We start from the raw sequence: 24897 nt of genomic DNA on the forward strand, positions 1-24897 counted from the left end.
AATGTATCATATCTTCAGAACCCATTTTTTAAGCCTTGGATAAACATCATAAACTTATATAAAAAATGATAGGCTTGTGTGTGACTAATTGTTTCCATGTGAAAATAGGATAAGTCCAGGACCACACTGGATTCAAAAAGCACAGAGCACCATGAGACATGAATGAATACAACACAGAAATATTTGCTTCAAAAAAAAAAAAAAAGCTGTCAGGTCTAAATTTCTTAAGAGAAGTCAAAGAAACAAGCAAGAAATGTAAAAGTGAAACTTTAAACCCTGTTTCAACTCAAGGCCCCCTTTATCATTTCACATCTAACAACTTCAACGGTCTAAAACTGTGTTTCTCAAGTGTGCCCTGAGAATCCGTGAAGTCCAGAGACCCATCGGGTCAGGGGGTTCAAGAGGTCAGAACTATTTTCACAACACTAAACATTACCTCCATTCTCATTCTCTTCTGAGTGCACAGTGGAGTTCTTCAGAGACACGATATGTGATATTATAACTCTAATGACAAATGGAATTAGCCATTATGATTCTGTGTTCTTGTATTATGATTCTGTGCTCTTGTATTTTAAGTTTTTCAGTTTTGTTTCTCAATACAGTGAACATCAATAAATACAACCTATTTATACAAAAGTTCCGTGGCATTCTCAATAATTTTTAGAAGTACAAAAGGATCCTAAAGCCAAAATTTTCAGAATCACTATTTTTAAAGATTATGTCTATAAAAGTCATTAAAGCATGAGTACTTCCCCTACTTCTAATAATCAAAGACACCACAAACACAACACACACACAAAGTCTGCTAAACAAAATATCTGGTTGGCCTACATTCATCTGTGTAACAATACTAAAATGAAATAATTATAAGTTGAAATACAACTGACATATTAGCAAGTGAAGCTTTACTCTAGGTAAAGTCAGAGCTCAAATAAGCATTTTTGGACACTGGGAAAATCTTAGGATCTAATAATTAATTTCTGAGAATCCCTAAGAAGTATACAGATTCCAAACTGAGAACTTCAGGGTATCGAAACATATACAGAAACATATTCAGTTCAAGCTTACATTTTAAAAATTTCTTGTTCTTATGCTTATACATATCTCTTTTTCTAAAACATGGATACCAATAATAACATTTGCCTTATGTATGTCAAATTCTTCAAGTAAATTTGCAAAAAAAACGTTAGCAGTATGAAGACTGAGCATTTCAAATACTTCAGTGTCCCTCTTTCCAGAGTTACATGTGTATTGCAAAATTTACCTGAAGTGGATGTTTGCAAATCCTTCATTCCGACTGTTTTATTAGGAACAGAATCTTTCACTAAGACTGTAGGCTGAATGGGTTTGGAAACAATTTGATTAATAAATAATGTACATATGATAGAATCCACTGTTCATAATTCAAGATAAAAACATAAACGTTTTTACCTTCACGTTAGGATATTTCTCAGGAGAATCTAAAAGGCAAAAGGGACATACAGTTAATTACATGTAAATATGAAAGCCAGCTCTACATTCATGCAGAGTTAGTCCTGAGCAGAAATCCTTGTGCTCAGCCTTGGCAGTGAATACATTCGGTTTTAGTGTCTTGTTTTCAGGGGGATGTTAAGACACCAGCAAGACAGATTATGAATCCACTATAGACAGTGAAGAAAAAATAGAAATACAGGTTTAACAAAACATGCAGTTAAGATTTCAAAAGTAACATTACATTTTCAATGACTTTATAAAATATTAAAGTGCACACAAACCAATGTGAACATGCCGACTGATGAGGAGAAAAGTGATCTTAATCAGAGGAACAAATCATGACCCCAAGAAGATAAATGTGAAAGTAGATGGTAAAATGCAACAGCATTATCTTGAATGCAATACAGCAGTATCATTTACACCATTATACTACAAGCATTTACCATGTTCTTCAATCTGTCCAGTCATTAAACAAGTGCACAGCTGGAATGACAGTTCACAACTGAATGCATAATTCATTTCTCATCAGAGAAAGAGTAATGAACTGATTAGCTGGGATACACACTTGTAGAATAATGGTTCATAAAAATATTCACTTTTTTCCATACCCATGTGGACTACTGGTATGCCTACATGTCTTGGCTCCTCTAGTTTAGTCATCTTAAAGTTTCTCGATCCAATCATGCAAGAAGGTATATAAGACACATCTAGAAAATAATGTATAATAAGTTCTCAATATTGAAATACAATTATCAAAAAGGAAATAATAAATTTAACTATCACACAATTACTAGATATTAAAAATCCTACATGTTTCAAAATCAGTATAGTACTTATCAAAAATAACAATTCTAGCATTTGGGGAGTGAACCCTACTAATCTGTTTTGTTTCAAAACTTAGTTTGGTTTGGTACACCATGCTATTGCTTCAAAGGATTTCTGTGAAACAACTTTCAAAAAAAGTCAATGCCCCCATTATCAAATTAATCTAATTTGAATAACAAATACGGATACAGCATATATCTTTGATGCCTGATAGGTATTTGGAATGGCTGGGGTTTCTCCCATTTCTAGCACCCCCTCCCACCTCCAGTATTCTCTGGAGCAACAATGATCTTATCTCTTCTCAGTGCAAATACACTGAACCGTCTAGAAGGAGTTCCTTCAAGTTTCCTCATTCCAAGCTCACCTTCCTAAGGACTTACTTTCTTCCCTCCATCCTTTCACTAGATTCTTTCCTCTATAAAGGGTAATCTCTGGATCTGCGGTCTTAATTCTTCCCCCTTTACATTCATTCTATGGATCATCCCCACCACTTCTTTTTCCCTCTTTGCTTAGCAATGGTATCTTCAACTCTTTGCCTCCCTCGGGCTATAGACACGTTTAGAAAGAAAAACAAAATAATGCTTTTCCTTGATTTTGTTATGTCCTGCACTCTCCAAAGCTCTACTTCCAGATTTCGCTAAATGCAAGGCTACACCCTTGCTACTCGGAGAGCTTGTTAGAAACACAGATTCTCAGACTTCTTGCTCAGTATGTGCACTTCACACAAGGTCCCCAGGCTACTAGTTAAAATTTGAGAAACTCTGGTCTGTACTGAGCCTGCTTCTACATTACTTCAACTTAATTTATTCTCCTGAAATCTTAGCCTCAACTTCCTCACTCTAACACTTCCCCCCAAACTGAAACTACATTACAAGTTGGAAACTTTCCAGTGGACTCTCTATTGGGCAGTAGATTCCTTGATCTCCCTATCATGCCCCCTGCTCTCTCCTTCTTTCCAGTTCTCTTATGTTGGCCTATGTGACCCCTTCTTATAAAGCAGCAAAATTTCGTATGACACCAATTTGCAAACATTTACAGCTGAGCACCTATTCCTGTGCTCCTCCACAGAGGATAACACACAGCTCTGCATGCCCAGGGACCTCAATCCTGAATGCCTTCCTAAAAATGAGGAAAACAGTAAGAGGGGGAAAACTTTGCTATCCCTCTCTGACAAATTTTGGTACTGGCAGCTCACTTCAAACGCATCATCCATATCAAATACTCTCCCTTTTTCTAAAGAGCTATCTTACTTATGGCCACCTTCCCGACAGACCTGTGCTTCCTTTTCCTTCATTCCCTCCCTAAATCCTCTGCCTCTCTAATCCTTCATTCCCCCTTTCTTCTTGTTTCTCAATCTTCCTTAGGTCATAGGGTATCTTGAAACAGAATTAATTTTTTTTTTTTTGCACCCATGTGTCAAATGGAATCTTAGTTCCCTGAGTAGAGATCAAACCAGCACTCCCTGCATTGGAGATTCTTAACCGCACAGAGTCCTAACCATTGGACTGCCAAGGAAGTTCAGGAGCTAAATAATTTAGCTCCTGAAACTGCATTCTCAATTTAATCTGTGGCTGACATCTGATAAGATACACTATTGCCCTCCTTTTTTTGTCTTTTACCTCACTACACATGACAGGTGATTTTCTTTGGCCATTAGAATATATCAGCATTTCCATTTTAAATCAATATTCTTTCAAATGACTTTTCTATAAAATATAGTTCTTACCTTCTACTTGTCCATTTAACATATTTTTTCCTCTTTGACCAGCAGCTCCAGATAAAAGATCCACATATTTCCGTGGAAGACTCTCAGAGATACTCTGTTAAAATTAATATTGAGTTGCATGAAGATTTCCTAATTCCTTTTGAAGAAAATATCCTACTTTTAAAAACTGCCTACGTTTAACCCGGTTAAGCTAGGTTTGCCAAGATCTCAAAGCTGCTAAGTGACAGATTCAGGATACTGACTTCAAACATGGTGCTGTATCACCCACCAGGCAGTGGCTACATCTAGAGATCAGGCCCTTATCTCCTTCCATAGCTGCCACCTTAAAACAGAGCATTGTTACTTTATGTTACTTCAAGCACGGCTGCCATAAAGGTACTCTGCGTGTGCGACACTATCCAAAATGGTTTGTACTTACTAAAACATCACAAACCAAAGCTAACTGTTGTTATTATAATACCACATATTTCTTACTATTCCCTATGCTTTGGCTTCTCTTGAAATGTTCCTTGCAGATTAACTTGACAATCCAAATGTAATAATACTTTCAAGTTTCAAGCACTATCTTTTCAATGTTGATGTGGTACAAAAAACCACAATTCAGCCCGTTTCTCTCTGGCCCTCTCTAGCAGCTTTACACATGAACATGTACCAGAGAAACATACATTTGCCTGGGAGACTGGGGATGATACAAACACCCTACACTTACAGTTCATAAAACTGATAACTAATAAGGACCTACTGTATAGCACAGGGAACTCTACTCAATATTCTGTAATGGCCCATATAGGAAAAGAATCTAAAAGAGAGGTTTTATATATATATATATATGTATATATATATATATATATATATATATAACTGATTCATTTTGTTGCACACCTGAACCTAACACAATATTGTAAATCAACTGTACTCCAATAAAAATTGAAGGAAGAAAGGAAGAGAGGAAGAAAGAAAGAAAGAAAGGGACATTTGATCCTAGACTCACCTGGAACAATGCTTTGGTTTTCAGATAAATGTAACTTCAGAACACAAACAGATTCCTTATGACTTCTCAGCCTTGATTTCCATACTACACTGATTTCAAGGTAAACCTTGAAAATTAGCTAAAGTGTATTATGTGGTAGTATTTAGCACAGAACTACTTTATTGATTAAAAATCAATAATTAAAAATAAAGATTAAAATCAGATTAAAAATGTTGATGGGCAAATGCAAAGGTGAGAAAGTCACAGCATCTCCCACTTTTACATTTTACATCACTCTGTGCTTACATTTCAAAATAATAACAGAAGACAGTACCTCAGAATCCCAAGGTGATTCTATATCTTCCTCTTCTCCCAATCCTAAGGCTGACATCATATCTGTAAAATAAGTCACAGATACATTAATGAGAACATTTACTACTATGAATTTTAATACATATATAAGTCTATCTCTATCCACAAATAGTTCAATAAAAACTAGTGGAAAACAATTTCAGAGGGATGAAGCATTTTCAGGAAGAAAAAGTTGGTAGTACTTGGGACACTTCTGAAGAGAGAGAGCAAAAGAAACACACTTAAAAAAAAATGGATGCCATATTTGCATCTATACACCTTAAAGGTTTCTATTTGAGCTTTTAAGCATAGAAAAAAAATCCACAGACATTCACTAACTTACCACTTCTATTATTTTTGTGTGTTCCATCAACAGAACTCAAATGGTCAAGATTTATTTGCTCTTGTGGAGCCCTTTCAATAATATCTGTATCACTTTCTTTTTCTACATTCTCTGGCTTTGTAGCTCCTTCCTATAAAAACAAGACAAAATAAAACAAAAACCCAACTTCAGAAAACATATTCATTTATTTGGTCATTCAGTCAATCAGTAAGATGACAAACATTCACTGTTGTCTAAGAAATCATAGACACTGTCCTCGGAGAAGTTAGAGATGTAAAGAAAAGAGCAATTCTGTTCTGTGTTCTAGGCAAGGCAGAGACACGTGAAAACAAAGAGGGCAGAGAAGTATCCTTCAACAGCCCTGCAACTGAGGTGGACAGAGCACAGGATGGGCACAAAGGAGAGGGGAGGCAGGCGAACCTGTGAAGCCCAAGGGACGGTGTGACAAAGGGCTATGTCTCAGAAGACAGAGTACAGAGCCGGGATGTGAGGGGGATTCTGGGAAGGGCAGCCCAAGCAAAGGACGAGCTGTGAAACGGTGTTAATAAGTCATGTGCAAAAGCAGAGCACAGTTACTGGGAACCCTACAGAGAGACAAAACTGAAGGACCAGGATCAAATGGCAAAAAGCAAGTGTCATCTTTTTTCTTCACGTGACGGGAATCCACTACACAAGTAAAGGGTTCAATTCAGTTCAGTCACTCAGTCGTGTCCGACTCGTTGTGACCCCAAGAATTCACAAGGTTTTCTTCTTATTTCCCTGTAAACAGCACACTAACAACTCTAATTTCCTATCTATGCCTTCTGGAATAGCAGGTAAAGATTGAAGGAATGATCTAGATTTAAAAAAAGTAGTAAAATTATGATTATCCAAGCTGGAGATATAAAGGTTTTCAAATACATCTATGATTATCAAGCAGGACTCAAATTTCACATCAGGAAAGAACAAACAAACTAAAAAATCAAGTAACAACAATTTCTGAGTTTTGGATATGAAAGAATTTATAGGTTAATTTCAACTGGGCTTCCCAGTTGGCTCAGCAGTAAAGAATCTGCCTGCCAAAGCAGGAGATGCAGGAGACATGGATTCAATCTCTGGGTCGGGAAGATCCCCTGCAGGAGGAAATGGCAACCCACTCCAGTACTCTTACCTGGAAAATCCTATGGAGAGAGGAGCCTGGTTGGCTACCGCCCATGGGGTCGCAAAGAGTTGGACACAACTGAGTGACTTTACTGACTTACTTTCATATGTATAACAAAGAATTGACAGGCTAGCTTACACCTATAAATACTAAAGTTAATATAAAGTTTCTTAAGAATAACATGGAGTATACATATGGCTAGAGATATTTTAAAAAGTAAAAAATTATCTTCCAGAGATAATTTTTAAACTCTGTTGGCAATTTTTCTTTCCTTATGATTTTATAATAACAAGTAGTCTATATAGGAAAAAAAAATCATAAATTGTGATTTCATTCATTTACTGTGTGTAAGTGCCATTATGTATAGATATTAGCAAAAGACAAATCAGAATCTCTTCAACTCTACATTTTTTCTTTAAGACTGTTGCAGCTGAAAATTTTCTCATTTAATGAAAAGAGTAAGAATCTCATTTATAGAATTATAAATTATAACTTTAGTAAAAAGACTAGATAAAATGCTTACTTCCTCTTTATTTTCAAAAAGATCTAAAACACCCACCAAGATTATACCAAACAGTAAGATAAATTAGTTAAGTACATTAAATATTTATCAAACAGTAAGTTAGAAACCACAAGAAATAGAAGGGCCAAAAATTCTTAAATCATAATAAATCTGCTAAGGCCTAAAACAGAACTCATCTTGAATTGTCTATGAGCTAAAGTTTTGCTATATTAAATAGAAGACATCATTTCATTACTTTCAGAGTGAGAATTTTTTTAAAAAGAGAAATCACTTCAAATTGAAATGAACTTCCAGAGGGAACTATATTCAATATAGATATATACATATATGTGTGTGTGTTAGTCACTCAGCTGTGCCCAACTCTTTGTGACCCCATGGACTATAGCTCACCAGGCTCCTCTGTCCATGGAATTCTGCAGGCAAGAATACTGGAGTGGGTTGCCATTTCCTTCTCCAGGGGATCTTCCCAACCCAGGGATTGAACCAGGTCTCCCGCATTGCAGGCAAACTCTTTACCAACTGAGCCACCAGGGAAGACATATATACATATATAAGTATAACCAGGTCACTTCACTGTACACCTGAAACTAACACAATATTGTAAACTGATTATACTGCAATTAAAAAAAAAAAAAAGAACAACCACCAACCTCGAAAACAACCACCAAAAAAGGTAAGGAACAAACTTTCTTTCAGTTCTTCATAAAAATCAGCTATATGCCATTCAAAACAGTATGAGCATTGCTTTTTCACGACTTCACTGTCTCCTCTTAAGTTGAATTTGAAATAATTCTTCTCATATTTATAATATAGAGTTCCTCATCTGACATACCGCTACTATTTCTATTGTGTTGGTATAATAATCTGTCTCATCCTGACCCTCATTCCATTTCACATTCATCTTGTCCTTAAATGAATTCTTCCGCTTCATCCCTCTCCCCATCTTCATATTCATCTAGCTGTTCTTCCTAATTGCTTTGTAATTTTTTTCTTTCATAATGGCATACTTAGTATGCAAACATTCATAAATCTGAATCATGCCCATATATTGCTCTTATTATCACACCATTTTGTATCGTGACTTTGAAGGCTTCCATTTCTGTGGTAGTATCCTTTTTGTCATCGTTAAGGGGACATAACATGTGAATGGCATGTGGAAAAGTACAGGGAAAAAAGAGTTACAAACAAAACAACTTACCTTTGTAAGACCAAGGCCTGCTAGAGACTTGACAGGTTGTGCAAGAGGCTCAGGCGATGGGAAGGCAGGATGACAGAAGCCTTGGACTCCAGGTGATGGTTCAGGAATGGTTTCAACCACATCTTCAATTTCACTATCAGAATTATTGTCCTCAGAGAAGGTTGTACTCTTTGGTCTCACAATGCCACATTTTGCTTCTACTACTGTGAAAACAAGGGAGAGTATATGAGAACATCTGTAATTTCTAATCAGTGAATAAAACCAGGAGGACAGTCTTAGATAACTTACTGTTTCTCTTGGATTGCTGAGAAGCATTCATTAGCTTTGTTAAGTTTGGTTTCAAGACATTCTGGAGAAGAAAATAAGAGCTTTAAGAATAACGAGAATCAAATTTAATAAAATAATTATAACATCCCCCATTACTCTATGATCTAACACAAAGAGCACAGGCTCTGGAGTCATTCAGATGTGGATTCACATCCCAGTTCTGCGACTGACTAACCTTCTCATGGGTTAAGGATTATGATAGATGGCATAGGAAGCCCCAGGTGTTCCTCTCCTTACCCCTAATAGACTGCTATACAAATACTATGACACCCACTAGATTATTTTCTCCACCAAAATGTTCTAGAATAAAAATTTATCCCCAATACTTTAGAGTACTATGTCTGAAAGACTAAGCCATTTAAATTAGTTACTATATTTTGAAATTTGCTTGCATGATTTCTATATACATGAATTATCACTTGGGAAGGGAAATATGAAAGTTTGGTTTTTAGCAGAACCTTATTTAGATGGGTTAGAACTGCAAACAGGAAAAGTTATTTCTATTCTGTTTGTCAAAGAGCTAAAGACAAATGATTTTTTAAATTCAGCTCATTCTAAGAAAGAGGGAAAAAAATAAGAGTAGACCTATAGGGCAATGATCATGAATGAAAGCCAGAAACACTCTATAGAGTGTTTATAAAGTGTTTATAAAAACACACTTTATAGAGTGTTTATAAACAGAAAGCCATAAGCAAACATGTTCACAATAGAGGCAGAGAGAGATGGACTGAAAGAACAGACACTGAAGAAATGGATTCTGCAAGGAAAAATTAGGTTAACAGTAAATATTAAAAACGACAAAAGGTAGGGGAAGAAAAAGAAAGGAAAAAGTGAGATATGCCTTGTGAAGTACAAACTTAACGAAAAAAAAAAAGAAAAACATAAGTATAATGAGGTATGTGGAAAAACATATATTTAGAATTTATACACAATAAATCAGTAATACATCAATATTGTTAAGGATATACTATGAACAAAGCTTTGCTTAATATGCTTTTATTAATACATAAATTATATATCTACACTCTTCAAGTTTTATGAAAATATCAACATAAATTGTATATAAAACATATATTTAAAACAGAGGCTTTTGTTCATTGTATATCCCTAATAATAGCAATTTATATTACTTTAAAACTGTTTATAAATAATACTGTAATAAAGAGTTTAATTTTGCCACTATAAAAAAAAAAGTCATTCAATTAGCCACACATGGTCATCTATCACTCCCTGAATGTTGTCAAGTATTACTTGAGAGAGAGAAGTATTGATAAAGAAATATTCCTAACACATCACTGGGAACAAGGACTGGTAGTCAGAATTCTAAGGAGAATATACTGTTTGAAAAAGAAATTGAATGGAATACAAGATGGAGCTAAAAAGAAGGTCAAGAAATATTAATCTAAAATTCTCAGCTCCCAGTTGGACAACACTGAAAAGTATATGGTAACATTTTTATCACGTGTTTCTTATTTATTTCCTTGTAGTGCAGGACTTCCTTCCTCAACAGAACTCAACTGAACTTCTAAGTCCTAAATATTAAAAAAAGAATCTAAATTTAAGTCATACTTTTAGAATTCAAACAGATTTAACTGCTATATTATGTATATTATATTAGCTGTAACATTATATAGGATTCCATTTGTCTCTTCATTTATTCACATTCAAAAACGATTAAAATGGTTCTTACATTTGAGACATATATTACTTGCTCCAGGAGATGCACAATTGTTTCCTGAACTCCATTAGTTTATACTGATATAGGGGCTATAAGATGAATATTTAAATAACAATAATACAAAATGTCTGAAATCTGAAATTTTAGAAAATGATACAAGGACTTTCATTAGACTTCTTTTTTACTACAATACAAAAAAATCTGAAGTTGTAAGTTTTGTCTTACAGTTATTAAAAGCCTGTGCTTCTACAGCTGGCTGTTACTTTAGGCAAAACATGTGTTCTTCAATGAGATGAAGAGTTGGGGACATCTTCTTAATGGAATGCTTTAGAAAACACAGTGGAATTCCTTTATAATATGGAGTTTGAGAAACAGAGTTTTAATTTCTAAATTTCCATAATTACAACTATTACTTTAGTTTTAATGCAGAGCCTAAGAAAGAAACAGAGAACGAAAGAAAAAAAAAAAAAGCACCCTCCTAGCACTTCTAAAAAACCAAAATAGTGTCTAAGGGTAGAAAAAAACTAGATGATATACAATATATAGTGTGGGAACTGAAAGGCTCCAGGAAGATTCTATGATTATGACAGTAAGTAATTGTATCCACTAAAGATTTCATTATGAGTATTATAAAAGTCAACTCAGTATGGTTTAAAATTCACAGTAAGATTCTTTATCCTTGACCACATTTTGTATTTCCTCCATTGTGAGAAAGCTTTTCCCAATACTATTTTCCTGTCACTATGTATTTTCCAACCCATTTTTTTTCTTCTCTACACCTTCAGTATTTGAGACTTCCCAGGTGGCTCAGACGGTAAAGCATCTGCCTACACTGCGGGAGACCTGGGATCAATCCCTGGGTTGGGAAGATCTCCTGGAGAAGGAAATGGCAACCCACTCTAATATTCTTGCCTGGAAAATCATACAGACAGAGGAGCCTGGTAGGCTACAGTCCATGGGGTCGCAAAGAGTCAGACATGACTGAGCAACTTCACTTTCACTTTTCAGTATTTACTAAAGTAAAAAGAAAAAAAAATCAACTAGTCATATTTTTATAAAATGGTTTGCTCTCACCAACTTTCCATTACAAACATAAAACAGTGAGAGGGACACCACTGCTGAATATTAAGAGTAAATGCTATATGAAACTAAATTCTGAGCACAAAAACTAATTATAGAAGAGAGTATTTTACCTTGGTTTCCAAATCTAAGTCTTCATCATCTGATGTAGGCCATGAATCAACACCAGATTTGTTGGAAAACCTTTAGAGCAAAAACATAAACAACAAAAATGAGTGAGTTCATTTCTTTAAACAAACAAAAAAAAACAAGTGAAAGTTTGGCTATCTGTGTATTAAATGAAGCTTCTTGACATAATTAAAACTTGGTCTCTGTTTTTAAAAAGCATTTTTTTCTAAAAAAAAGATTTTTTGATGTGGACCACTTTTAAAGCCTTTATTGAATTTGTTCCAGTGTTGCTTCTATTTTACGTTTTGGCTTTATAACCCTGAGGCATCTGGGATCTTAGCTTCCCGAACGTGGATTGAACCCACACTGCCTATGTTGGAAGGAGAAGTCTTATTAACCATCTCAACCACTGCACTCCCAGGGAAGTCTCTAAAAGGTTTTTAGTTACCTACTTCTGCTTCCAACTCTCCCAACTATTGAAATATCTAATTAAGATTCATTCTTAGTTTCCATGACAAACAGTGACAGCCAATATACTTGGCAGAGTCTGAAAATAATTTTTCACCAAAAGTCCTAATAACTGAACTGAAAATCAAATTGATAGACTGACAATGTCTGCCCAAACTGGAATAAACCTGATGACTTAAAACAAAGCAGAAGGATAGGCCATTCCTTCTCCATTCTCTGTCCCTGGTTCAGAGACTAAATGGCATCCATCAAAAATGGCAGTCTTGGTCCTCCAGCAGTGAAACCACTTACTGAGATGGCCCCACCCCTCCCCTTTACTCTAGAACATTACAGGAGTTCTTTGCAATGTCTGAAACTTAAAATGTACAGAAGTCAAAGAGCTAATTTATATGTTTAGCTTATATGCTACGAAGTACTTCTCAGTCTCTGATAAGGGACACGAGAGTGGACGTGGGAGCCAAGCAGGCCAACGGTCAAATCAAAGGTCAACTGATTTTAACCATGGAATCATGGGTTAATTCATCAAACTCCCCGAACCACAGTTGCCTAATTAAGTAAAATTAGGACACAGCTACTTTACAAAGCTGCTGTGATGACTCCATGAGGTCACAAATGTTAAGCACACAATGCAGGATCTAACCCAGAGTGGAACGCTCAACAAATATTAGTTTCTCTTCTCTGTGTTCCATTACTTAAACACACAATTTTTAAAAACCCACCAAAATCCTACCTGCTTAAAGAGTCTTCTTCAGAACTCTCATCCTCTATTAAAGAAAAAAGTAAGACACATTTTAAATCAACAAAAGAAAAATAGAGAATATTAAAACCTCAAGACTGATGCTCTGTTTAAAAGTATTCCTTTTGAACCACACCTGGAGACCACACTGGAGGGAACAGTGATTGTACTATACTCTCAGGCCATTAATGCCTAAAAATCACCCCTCTCCTTTATAGTCACCAAATGCAAAACAAAAAAAAAGAAGAAAGAACTGCTGTTTACACTGACCATAATCCTAACCAAACTCTAGAACACTGACAGAAAGCGATATTATACCATTAATAGAATCAGTACTATAAACTGCCCATAGCACACTTAAACAGCACAGTATCTCTGGACGTCCACGCCTGGAGCAGTGAACAGAGAACACAGGCGTCTCGCTGGGACATGACACAACGGCCCTGGCTCCTCAGTTCAGGATGAAAACGCCCTGTCACAGGGAAGCTGGGTCTACAGGCACTGAACTTCAGAGCTGGTGAAACATAGGAAACAAAGTCTTCCTGGCCCGATTTCCAAATGCAAGAGAAGTATGAATGATGTAGTGAGCTAGGTTTAGAAAGAATAATCTCTTGAAAGGGAGGTGGAGGAGGGCAAATGGGTAAAGAGGGGTCAACTGGGTGGTGAGGATGGGGACTAGACTTGTAGTGGTGAGCATGCAATAGGGTACACATAAGTTGAACTTTTCTTTAAAGTTTTAAATATATATATATATATATATATATATATATATATATATATATATATATACACAATATATTTTAAAAGTATAAACTCTTGAGACTGTGTCCTTCCATTGTTCAAGAGTATCTGGACCACAAAGAGCAGGATGATCCCAACAGTGCTGTGTACTAGTGAGGGATATCATTATATCGATACTCCCCATTATAAGGCAAATGTTGACAGAAATCATGCTTTTTCAGGTTGGAAGGCATACATCATCAGATCCGAAGCTGATGAACAAGGGGAGAGATGGAAGGAGGGAGGGGGTGATGGACTCTGGTGCTGTTGGACAACATGTCACATGTGTCGTCATGATCTGATGCTAGAGGGATGACTCACATGCAGTGACTCCACGAGGAGAGGAGTCCTGCAAGCTCGAGCCTGGAGGGCAGGGGCAGTGATTTTTAAATGTTTGCACTCTGTGACATCAGAACAATGCTCGTACATAAAAGACACTTGATAATGATTTCTTTGGTGAACAAATGAACAAATAAATAAGCATGTTTTCTTTGAAAATTTTGTTTAGCAAAATACAGAAAGTAACCAGGGACAACTCTATTCTATTCTAAGCATATTGAAGACCAAGACCCTATGTCATTTCTGTGTCTCCTGCTGCTGCTGCTAAGTCGCGTCAGTCGTGTCCGATTCTGTGTGACCCCATAGATGGCAGCCCAACAGGCTCCTCTGTCCCTGGGATTCTCCAGGCAAGAATACTGGAGTGGGTTGCCATTTCCTTTTCCATAGCATGAAAGTAAAAAGTCAAAGTGAAGTCGCTCAGTCGTGTCCGACTCTTAGCGACCCCATGGACTGTAGCCTACCAGGTTCTTCCATCCATGGGATTCTCCAGGCAAGAGTGCTGGAGTGGGTTGCCATTGCCTTCTCCGCTCTGTGTCTCCTCTAACATGTAAAACCAACCTACAGAAGTTCTTTGATGGATGTTGTTGTTAAATCACTGAGTCATGTCCAACTCTTTGTGACCCCATGGACCCACAAGGCTGTTCTGTTCATACAATTTCCCATGCAAGTATACGAGAGTAGGTTGCCATTTCCTTCTCCAGGGGATCTTTCCAACCCAGGGATCAACCCTGCATCTCCAGCATTGGCAGGTGGATTCTTTATTACTGAGACACCTGGGAAGCCCTCTTTGATTAGATAGAGGTCTACTAAGTTAAAGTTGTCCTCAGATAGCCTGTGCAAAGTGCTAGATGCCACATCGAGAGGCCATGGTGGTGTTTTTGTTAATGTGATGTGTTTTTGTGCTTTTATGAGAGTCTGCAGTGTCCCAATTTGAGCTATGTGAATATTTTATACAATAATCTTTTAACTAATTGCAAGAAAACATCTTGTTCTAACAAAACTATACTGTCAAAAAAAAAAAAAAAAAAAAAAAAAACTATACTGTCATGACAATTGTCCAACACACAGAAGAAAACATCTGGTTGTAATGAAGTCAATCTATCTCACTCTTCCTGGGTCTGTAAGGAATGAAGTTGGTAATAGAGACCTTGTTGATACAACAATATGCAAAATAACTGGTTCTCAACCAGACATTGCTTTTCTGTCTCCTGTACTACTGGTAGGTACCTTTCAAAAATAATCTCTTCCTGGTATGCTGCACACTGGCTCAGCTTTGCAGTTCTTATTGTTTATAATTTGGTATCATACCAGGAAAGTATTGTTGAGGTTCCCAGTTGTAACAATGGTAACTGTTTTAGTGAGACTGATCAGTCCATAGGAACTACTAACTATTCATTCACTAACTGCAAACCATTTGTAAAAATTAAAGTTCCACTTTTATAACAAGTCTAATATGCTATAATATGATTATACAGAAAGTATACATCATATTTAACTTAATAAGTTTTTTCTATCTACAAGAAGATCTAATACAGGATTTTAGGGGCCATGATTAAATACATGGATTTGTTTTCAGATAATACAGTCTCTGATTTTAAGTTACTCTACAATTAACTTCTTAAACAATTCGGAATACTAGACTATTAAGAAATTAATTTTAAAAATAAAACATACATGCAAATTACATATGTTTTTTCATTGTTCTTTCATCATTAAAAGTTGCTCATTCCTATTTTATCTATGGTAGAATCACCAAGAGTAAATCATTGTCAGATGACGTACCTGGGTTGCTATTTTCGGGAGGAGTTTTAGGTCTCTCTTCTTCATATTCAGAAATCAGTTGGCGAGTGCTATGCATTAAAAACGTGATAATATTTTAATACTTATATGAAAAACAACTACCAAAGTCTTAAGACTATTTCAGAAAATATCACAAATAATATCAAAATTTCAGCTGTCCCATTCATTTCAAGTTTCTAAGTTCTACAAACTTTTATTTAGTATGTAATTAAAGGAGAACGAAAAGGAAGATAAAGTACTCAGGAACTAAGGGCAGTATAGGTCAATAAAATAACTAGAGTTAACTTGGCATATGAAAACTCTCTTGAACTCAGAAATCCTAGCTCTGTAACCAACTGCTCTTCATTCTGAAGTTACTTCTCCTCGATTCGAAGTCTTCCTCTACACAACTGGGATCTTACTGCCTTATTTCACAAGGGGATTAAGAGGATTTAATGATATAATATACCTCAAAAATGCTTGGAGAAACAGTCAAAGAATGTAATAATTTGGTCTAGAACTTTATTGCTGGAACTACTTTGGAATTCCAAATAAAATGTGTGTTTTTTCATACCTTTAACATTCAAGTGTTGCAGGAACCTGTTAATTATGGTGATTAGCTATTCTTTGTGGTTTGTAAATTAGGGAATCTCAGCTATTACATAATCTGAACCTAGATTTACTTATAAAATACGAACTCACCACATTAGATAACATAATTGCCCCCAATTATTGCAACTAATTATACCAAGAGCAGAAAACTAATCAAAATCAAGACCTGGCCTGGACCACTACTCTTCCTTCTCTACCTACTCAAACTCTGAACCAGCAGATCTTTCTCAGAATGATGCCTAATTTCCACACTCATCTTCGTTTCACCTGGAAGACATAACCCTACTCTTAAAATAGATACTGGCAAGTCCTGGACAGGGCTTACCTCACTTAATTCCAACTAACTTACTTGAGACTTAGGGATTTCTGGTGAATGGGTTCCTTATGACGCAGACTCTGAAAACAAGGGCTTCCCTTGTGGCTCAGCTGGTAAAGAATCCCAATGCAATGCAGGAGACCTGGGTTTGATCCCTGGGTTGGGAAGATCCCCTGGAGAAGGGAAAGGCTGCCCACTCCAGTATTCTGGCCTGGAGAATTCCATGGACTGTATAGTCCACGGCAATGCAAACAGTCGGACACGACTAAGTGACATTCACTTTCACTTCACTGAAAACATTTAAGGTTGAAGCACATATAAATCCTCTGGGAGATTTTCATTATTACCAGAAACAGATCTCATGAGGGGCCAATCGTCATTACGGAATCTCAGGCAAGCTGGCACCCACTACTCTGGGAAGAATGACAGGGAACCAATGACCTAAGAAAATGTGCCCCCCCAGGACAGAAAGCCACCTTGAGGTTCAGGTCTAGAAACAAAGGAGAAAGGGAAGTCTGCTCTATCCCTGCAGGAGCACTTGAACCTCTCTGACAGCCTAAAATGGTCCGCACTGATATCTGCTGACAGAAAAGATAAATAACAGCCTCAATGGACGCCTCATTGTGACGCTCAAGGTTTAGGTCTAGGCTCACACGTGGCTCCACATGAGGCTTCTGAGTGAGGGGGGAGCTGGGAGGCCCAGCTGCCAGAGCTGGGTGCTGGGGCTCTGCAGCAGTGGCTGAGCTACAGCATTCATATGGGAACTAAGAAGTTGTCACTAATAACACCAGCATCCTTCTAAGAAAGTAATTTAAAGCAAAGGGTCATCCAAAAGACAAAATCAAGTCTTTTATGTTCAGTATGCAATTTTAAGGAAAAATATATACAAAGTAGAGATTAAAGAATTATTATAAAAAAATTAAGAAATTCAATTATGTCATAAGATAAACTAAAAAAGCAGAATCCATATTTTATAAAGCTAATAAAACTAATATGAAATCCCTCAGCGACTACAAGATCAATGAAAAAAAAAAAAAGGAAACAGATGCATATGACATCAGTCAATATTCTAAAGGAATATCAATCCTTTAGTAGATTATATATATATATGTATATATCCTTGAGTAGATATATATTGTTGTTCATGATTCCCAGTCAGAATAATTGACTTTCTACCTGCCTGATGATGTGTTGATTACAAATTAATCCTTTTATTAATCTTGATGCTACCACCTTAGAACAGCACAAAGGTTTTTAAAAAGAAAAACAACTGTACCTTTTCATCTTATCACCCGCATGTATATTTGCTTCTTTCTTTGCTAAAAACTCCACCATTTGCTGTTTCCTTTCACTTATAGCAAGTGACAATGGTGTGAGGTCATCCTATAAAACAGGGAAAACAGTTTCTAATGTACACAGTTAACCTATTTCAAAGCTGAACTTAAAATCGTGCAATAGATTCTCTGAACTTAAACATATAATTCAGAAAGCAAATGAAAGGGAGCCCCTCCTCCTTATCCCCCTGTGCGCCTTCTTCCTCTCAAAGATGGTCCTCCTCTGGGCCTTCCCTGGGGGTCCAGTAGCTAAGACTCCAGCTCCTAATGCAGAGGGTCCAGGTTCTATCCCTGGTCAGGGAACTAGATCCCACACGCCGCAACTAAAGATTCCATGTGCCACAATTAAGACCCGGTGTAGTCAAATATGTCTTTTTAAAAAATGAAAAATAAAATGCTCCTCCTCTGCCTCTTCAAAAAGATGAACCACAGAGTCATTCTCTAAAACTCACTTCCAACATTTACTGGTTCCAAGGATTTTTGCTCCTATCATAATATTTATCAGGGATATTGTAGTATTCACTTGCTCTATTACTACTCTCAACAGTCCTCCAGAGAGAATCAATTAGCTACTAAATCAACTGCATATTTTAGGAACAATGCTGAGGCAGAAATACATATTATTTATTATTATCTGTAGCATGCATAACCGTTCCAAGGATGATGATGAGTAACCTCACAAGGTTTACAGACATTCCAATGGAAATATTATTCTCTATATGAACATGCAAAGAAAAAGTTGTTTTTGTTTTTTTTTAAAAGACCAACTAATAATTTCTACTTTGAAAAATTCAATCTCATTCTTAAGAAATTCTTTTAAACTATGAAATCAATTACAGGCGAACTAGAGTGTCTCTAAAATCTTGAAATAATTATCAAAATAAACTATAAAACAAGAATTGGAAATTCAAATGCTTATGGAGGGAAAGTTGGTGACCTGAGTAAGTGAAAAAGCAAGGTAAGGCCAGCAAACCAGAGAACACATGCTCCATACAGAAGGGGGTCCTCTGCATGCTGACCAAACAGTAGAATGGGATCAAAGGGGACCAGATTTCGTTCTTTGAGAAGCCTGAAATGCAGACCTCTGCATGAGTCTCCTAAATTTTAAATGTTGACTCAATTTGCAGAGGTAAACTAAACATATCCAAGAGCCTTGCCTGGGCAATGGCCCACTTGTGGTTTGACGTTTGCTGTTCCCAAACAGGTGGGAATAAAGCAAGTATGTGAAACCGCCCCTTCTTCATATCATGTGTTCACAAAAAGTGGGCCCAACATGTAATAAAAATTGCTATTATGGTTAATAATTCAATCAAATAATTTTTTAAAAAATCATAATTCCACTTCAAGAATGTTTCCACTGCCTGTTGAAACTACAATCTATCTCTAGAATTCCTCCAGATTGTTAATCAAATGGATAATGAGTTCCTAAGACTGCTGAAACAAAATCATCAAAACAATTCCCATCCATACTGTTACTGACTTCATGGGTTTTGATGTTTAAAGCTCTTACCTTGCTTATGCCAGGTCTCAGTGACTCTAACACACACACTGCAAGAGTCTGTCCTGCAGCTGACACCAAAAGAAGGCTCATGACTTACTATTACTGCAGTCAGGAAAACCCTGTTGCTAACAAACATCTATTGACCTAATGACCTGAATGAAAACAGAAGGTGCAAAATCCTGACAGGGTCAGACTCTACAGATGGAGTGACTTCACCATGAGCAAATCTCTGAAGACTGAGTGCGACTGAATAACTAGTGGGTGGAAGGAAAAGGAGTTATCGTTCAAGCCAATAGATATTGCCAATAATATTCCTTTTAACTTCTTAATCACATAGGCAGAGAAAAAGTCAGGTTAATACTGTTGCAAAGGAGGGAGCTGATGGAAGTAGCTAGCACTGATCAAACTCCAACTCTTCTAGAGATTACGTATTTTTGAGATAGGTGCATTTAGAAATTACACTTATTCAGTCCATCGTTCTTCACCACAGATTGTACCAGAATCTCAGGGAAACAGTTCTAAATACACACGGCCAGGCCTTCCTCAATTTATTCCATCAAAATCTTCAAGGAACAGCCTAGGCTTATAAATTTTTTATAAGTTTTCCCAAGTGATTGTGGTTTTCACCAGCACAATCTAGCCACGAATAAGCGCAGCATCCACTCCAGTCTCATCTCTTACCCACATGGCCAGTTCCTTCTCTTACTTGAGGATTTGAATAAAAAAGAAAAGTGTAACAGGTAGAAGTCATCAAAACAGCATGAACTTTTCCTGGGTGAACAGTGGTAGAATAGGGACTAGTAAACTCAAAAGGCAACCTTATCTCATTATTTATAAACCACTTACTTTCCATCAAGACATTCTAGACTGGAGAGCAGAGTCTAGACTCATCTAAGGGGCTTTTTCTGCCAGAATAGGATAAGATATCAGTTAATTATTTGCTCTTCTCTCTTATTTCCCACTTAATCACCACCTGTTCACTGCCAGTCTGATTTCCTCAGAGTCTTCCTAAAATCGATACATAGGCTACTATACCATCCACTCACTCACTTTCTCAAAATAACAACTATTATCCCTGAAAACTGAAAAGCACCTTAAACAAAATATATAAACTGAAGGAAAAAAAAGGCAAAAGCAAAATTCTCGGGACTTCTGTGCTGGTCCAGGGGCTGGGTCTCCAGGCTGCCAGTGTAGGGGCCTGGTTTAATCCCGATCAGGAAACCAGATCCTACATGGAGAAACTAACACCCAGCACAGCCAAATAAATATTATAAAAAGAAAAAAGAAAAAAAAAAAAAAACCTCTTTTTGGCATTTCCCAACAGCCAAAATCTCAACTTGACCTACATTTTTCACCTGCTCTCTCCTTTTCCCTTCTTCTTTACTCTCTTAAGCCTTGGGCGATGAGAGAGAAATCATTTTTATATAAATCATTTTTTTATAAAATAGGAATTTGTTAAGAGCAGTGAGATTTCTATTATGTTGTAAAATGTTTATGTTATGTTTGAGTTTTAAGACAAAGTCTATTTCTAAGGCAAACTTTGCTTTACTGTGTTATTTTATGCCAATCAAAAAAAATTTCAGTGGGGGGCAAAGTATTTGGAGAGTTTTACCTTTAACCAGTGAAGTGTTACCACAAATATCTGCCATAAACACATGAATGAATGCTTTACTCTCTAAAACTTCTTTAGAAATATCATGTATAAAGTGAAATCTTAGACAATTTGGTTCTTTCAAAATACTTTCACTTGGGGAAGGCTGCAGCTCCCAAACACAGAAAATGGAGCCCTCCTGTGAGAGCGGAGGGGGCTCCTGGGGGGCTGCAGCAGCGGGACGTCACCTGCTTCCTGGAGAAAGAGCAGAAGGGGCAGCTTCGCCATCACCAGCTCCGCTGCATCACACGCTCAGCTGCAACCCCGCCGAGCAGCTCCCAGGGGCTGAGCGCGGGGGACCCCGGGGTGTACATGGCGAACCAAGCGGTCACCAGCACAAGGGAACGCCCTTGCTGGGAGTCAAAACATGACCTGACCCTCTTGGTCGGATCTCAGAACCCAGGGTCCTGGAGGGCTCAGGGTCCCTGGCCTGTTGCCTCCCAGGCCCACGTGCACTCACCCGGCTCCCCCTCATGGGCACTGGGTCTCCTTCCTCCTCCCGCCCACCCCCAGGGGCACCCATTCCCTGAGCCCCTGGAAGCAGCCACTCCTCACATCACTTCACTCCCCCCAGGCCTTCATCATTTGTGCGCCCTGAGCCTACCACCCACTCCCGGGCACGTTCTGATGGGAAATCTTCCTTCTGGGGTAGACGGGTGGCTGGGAGACAGAGCTTTGCCCTCTCTGTGGGCTCCGACGTTTTTCCCCACCCCCTGCATTGGCTTTGGAGTTGTTTCCATGGTAACAGGTCCTGATGGACACTATTCAGTTTACCTATTTACATAGCTATAAATAGAACACTTGTAGATTAAAAAAAATGCTTCACAAATATTTTGTAATTAAAGTTAGTTGAGTTATACCTTGTTCCTGGCTTCTATATCGGCGTCGTAGGAAAGCAGCTTTGCTGCGAGTGATATATTCCGGCAAGAGACGGCATAGTGGAGCGCGGTGTTCCCACGGACATCCATGACATTCGGGTCGGCACCGTTCTCCAGCAGGAGAGTCGCGCACTCCTCCTCTTGGCATTCCACGGCCTGTCAGTGTGTGCCAAGAAACACAGTGTCAATTCTAGGAATTCAAAGTACACAGTCCACAAGCTTCACCAGTTTGATCTAAACGAGATAAATTCACTTTTAGCCTCAGTAATTAAATCCATCCATCTCATGTGGACACGGTTCGCTGCCCCATACCTTCATCAGCGCGGTCCTGTGCTCATTGTCACAGAGGTTAAGCAGGCATTTTCGCTCCAGGAGGAGAGTTACCACCGCTGAATGGCCATTGGCACAGGCCAAGTGGAGGGCAGTCCTACAAAAGCAAGAGGAGTTTTCAGGAAACTGTAGTGTTACTGTTTCAAAGTACACAATTGTTCCTGTGATTGAAAACAGTCAACAGCATGCTATTCCTATCCCTCTAAAACAAATATTTTGTTTCCTTCTGGAGAAGAACAGTATATATTAGTTTTAGCTCTTCTTACCACAGTAATGAAAGAAGAATCTACTTGAATACAATAAGCATGGCCTCCAGATTCAGCTCAACTTGGGTTTGAATCTGACTTTCACTCTGTCACTTTCAGCTGTCGCTCACTCTCTCTGTACCTCAATTTCCTCATTAACATAATGGAGAGAGAGTAGCAGTTATCTCACAGAACACCACCATGATGCTTAAATGAGACCCATGCAAAGGATTTAGAACCCTTCCTCACACAGATAACAGCTCAGTAATTGCTAGGTAATAACAACTGATTTACGATGTTGTTTAGCAGAAAGCAACACAACATTGTAAAGCAATTATTCTCAAATTAAAAAAAAAAAAAAATTAAGGTTAAGAACCAGTAGTAATAGAAAGAAAAAGAAGGTCTCTGTCAGCACAGACACAAAAAATGTATAAACAGGAATTTGTGTTTTCTTCTGGTATTTTTCTCACTATGCGTATTTAAAATTTTTGATCCATACTCCATCTGAAGCTTTTTGTGAGATAAAAATCTAGCTACTTTTCTCTAAATAGTTACCAGGTTATTTCTCCACCATATACACACAGTTTATCTTTTCTAATAGAATATGTCATCAGCATCAAATTCTAAATTCTTACATACATGTGAGTGTTTGGGCATTCTGTTCCATGCATTTCTCTATCTTTTCAATTGTTAGTAAATAAACACTTCGTGGGCACTTACAGCACATTCTGATATCTAGAAGGGCACATCTTCCTCTACTATACAAAACTTTTAATTTCATCACAACAATTAAAGATAGCATATGTAACCCAAAATCTTTAAAACCACATTATGTTGATTTGGTTTAAATATTGAAAGACCATACACCCTAATAAAATGTCTTCCTATTCAGGGACACAGCCAGCTTCCTACTTCAAAGCTTCTAAGGTCCTTCAGCAAAGAAAATATACACCTAGGGTACACTGATATAAAACGGATATTGAATTGTATCTGAAGAATTTTTAATCCAGAAGTTGATCTAGCATGGGAATTATTTTGCTCACTATGCAGTTTTCTATAATATATAACCTTACAGTATAAAAATGTGTACATTAAAAATAAGATGCTAACAGCATCTAAAATCTGTCCACTGCCATGATCCACAAGAGGCGATCCATGAAGAAGTGTTTTCATAAACCACATGAGAAAAAATGTGACCGCCAAGAGATTACAGATTTCTTGAAAGCTATAGAACACAAGAGCTCTTACTCATGAGTACATCATGGTTTAGCATTATAACAAATAAAAAGGAAGATGAAGGGGGAAAAGATACTATTTATGTTTCATTTCATTACTCTGATTACCCGACATTCAGTTAAATGACTTCCAAACTTATCAGTAAAACTTATCAGCTCTATAAGGGAAATTGTAAGTGGGCCCGAAATGAGCTAAGGCTTTTTGCTGCCTATAAAGTCTGCAGGGCGCTGGATCCCAGGAAGGTGTCCGCGAGCCTTGGAGAGGAAACTCACCGGAGGGACCTCTGCCAGGCCCTTCCACCTCGCTTACCTGTTCATCTTGTCCCTGTCGTTCAGGCCATTCTTCCCCAGCAACAGAATCTGCTGCACTTTGGCTACGTTCCCTACAATGGCAGCTTTGTGGATCTTCCCGAGGTCCTTGTCTCGGATGCGATACCCGGACTGGAAGCTGATTCTCTGACCGCCGTCTCTCCCCCGGCTGATGGAGGAGCCTAAGGGCGACTCGCCCTTCTTACTCCCGAAGCCAAAAATCTTCTTCATCACAGAGCCCACGGGCTTCAAACACACCTCACCTCCCCCTCGGCTCTTCACTGTCCCCTAAACCCAACAGAAGTGCCACAGATAAGCCTAAGCAGTCCCCCGACAATATCCCAGTTGGGAAGCTCCGCGGTTTCCAATCTTTCAGCCCAGAAGAGTCGTAGCTAAGCGACCCCGCTAAACACAGTGCGCCTGCGCGTCTCGGAAGCGGCGTTTCTGCCTGTAGGCACAGAGACCTGTCCGGCCACACTGCTCAGTGCGCATGTGCTAGGCCCCGCAGCCCAAGTCTGAGATTGACTGTGGGCGGTGCTTACGCACATTTCAACCAACTGCGCTTGTTGGCTAAGCGTTTCCGGATGTTTAACAAAAGACAGAGCAGGTGAGAAAGCCGTCTTTGCAAGTGATTGGGGCTG

At 37.9% G+C, this 24897-nt stretch overlaps 1 protein-coding gene across 5 annotated transcripts in view; it reads right to left on the bottom strand.

Annotated features, from left to right (window-relative positions):
- The window catches only part of LOC136159145 (ankyrin repeat domain-containing protein 26-like), a 66239-nt gene extending 41600 nt beyond the window's left edge, over positions 1–24639 (bottom strand). For all 5 annotated transcript variants that reach the window (XR_010661420.1, XM_065921002.1, XM_065921001.1 and 2 more), the window contains exons 1-15: positions 24258–24639; positions 22450–22564; positions 22120–22293; positions 18050–18156; positions 15849–15916; positions 12942–12975; positions 11749–11818; positions 8839–8899; positions 8551–8753; positions 5689–5818; positions 5329–5390; positions 4025–4118; positions 2082–2180; positions 1432–1460; positions 1265–1337 (exon numbers count right to left, since the gene is read on the bottom strand). Coding sequence is in view for 4 of the 5 variants with exons in the window: in XM_065921002.1 (XP_065777074.1) it covers positions 1265–1337; positions 1432–1460; positions 2082–2180; positions 4025–4118; positions 5329–5390; positions 5689–5818; positions 8551–8753; positions 8839–8899; positions 11749–11818; positions 12942–12975; positions 15849–15916; positions 18050–18156; positions 22120–22293; positions 22450–22564; positions 24258–24487 (1549 nt within the window). In the remaining variant the exon portion in view is untranslated. The remainder of the gene's footprint in view (positions 1–1264; positions 1338–1431; positions 1461–2081; positions 2181–4024; positions 4119–5328; positions 5391–5688; positions 5819–8550; positions 8754–8838; positions 8900–11748; positions 11819–12941; positions 12976–15848; positions 15917–18049; positions 18157–22119; positions 22294–22449; positions 22565–24257) is intronic.
- Positions 24640–24897: the final 258 nt, after the last annotated feature.

The sequence above is a fragment of the Muntiacus reevesi genome, chromosome 2, assembly GCF_963930625.1.
Source record: "Muntiacus reevesi chromosome 2, mMunRee1.1, whole genome shotgun sequence".
Lineage (NCBI taxonomy): Eukaryota > Metazoa > Chordata > Mammalia > Artiodactyla > Cervidae > Muntiacus > Muntiacus reevesi.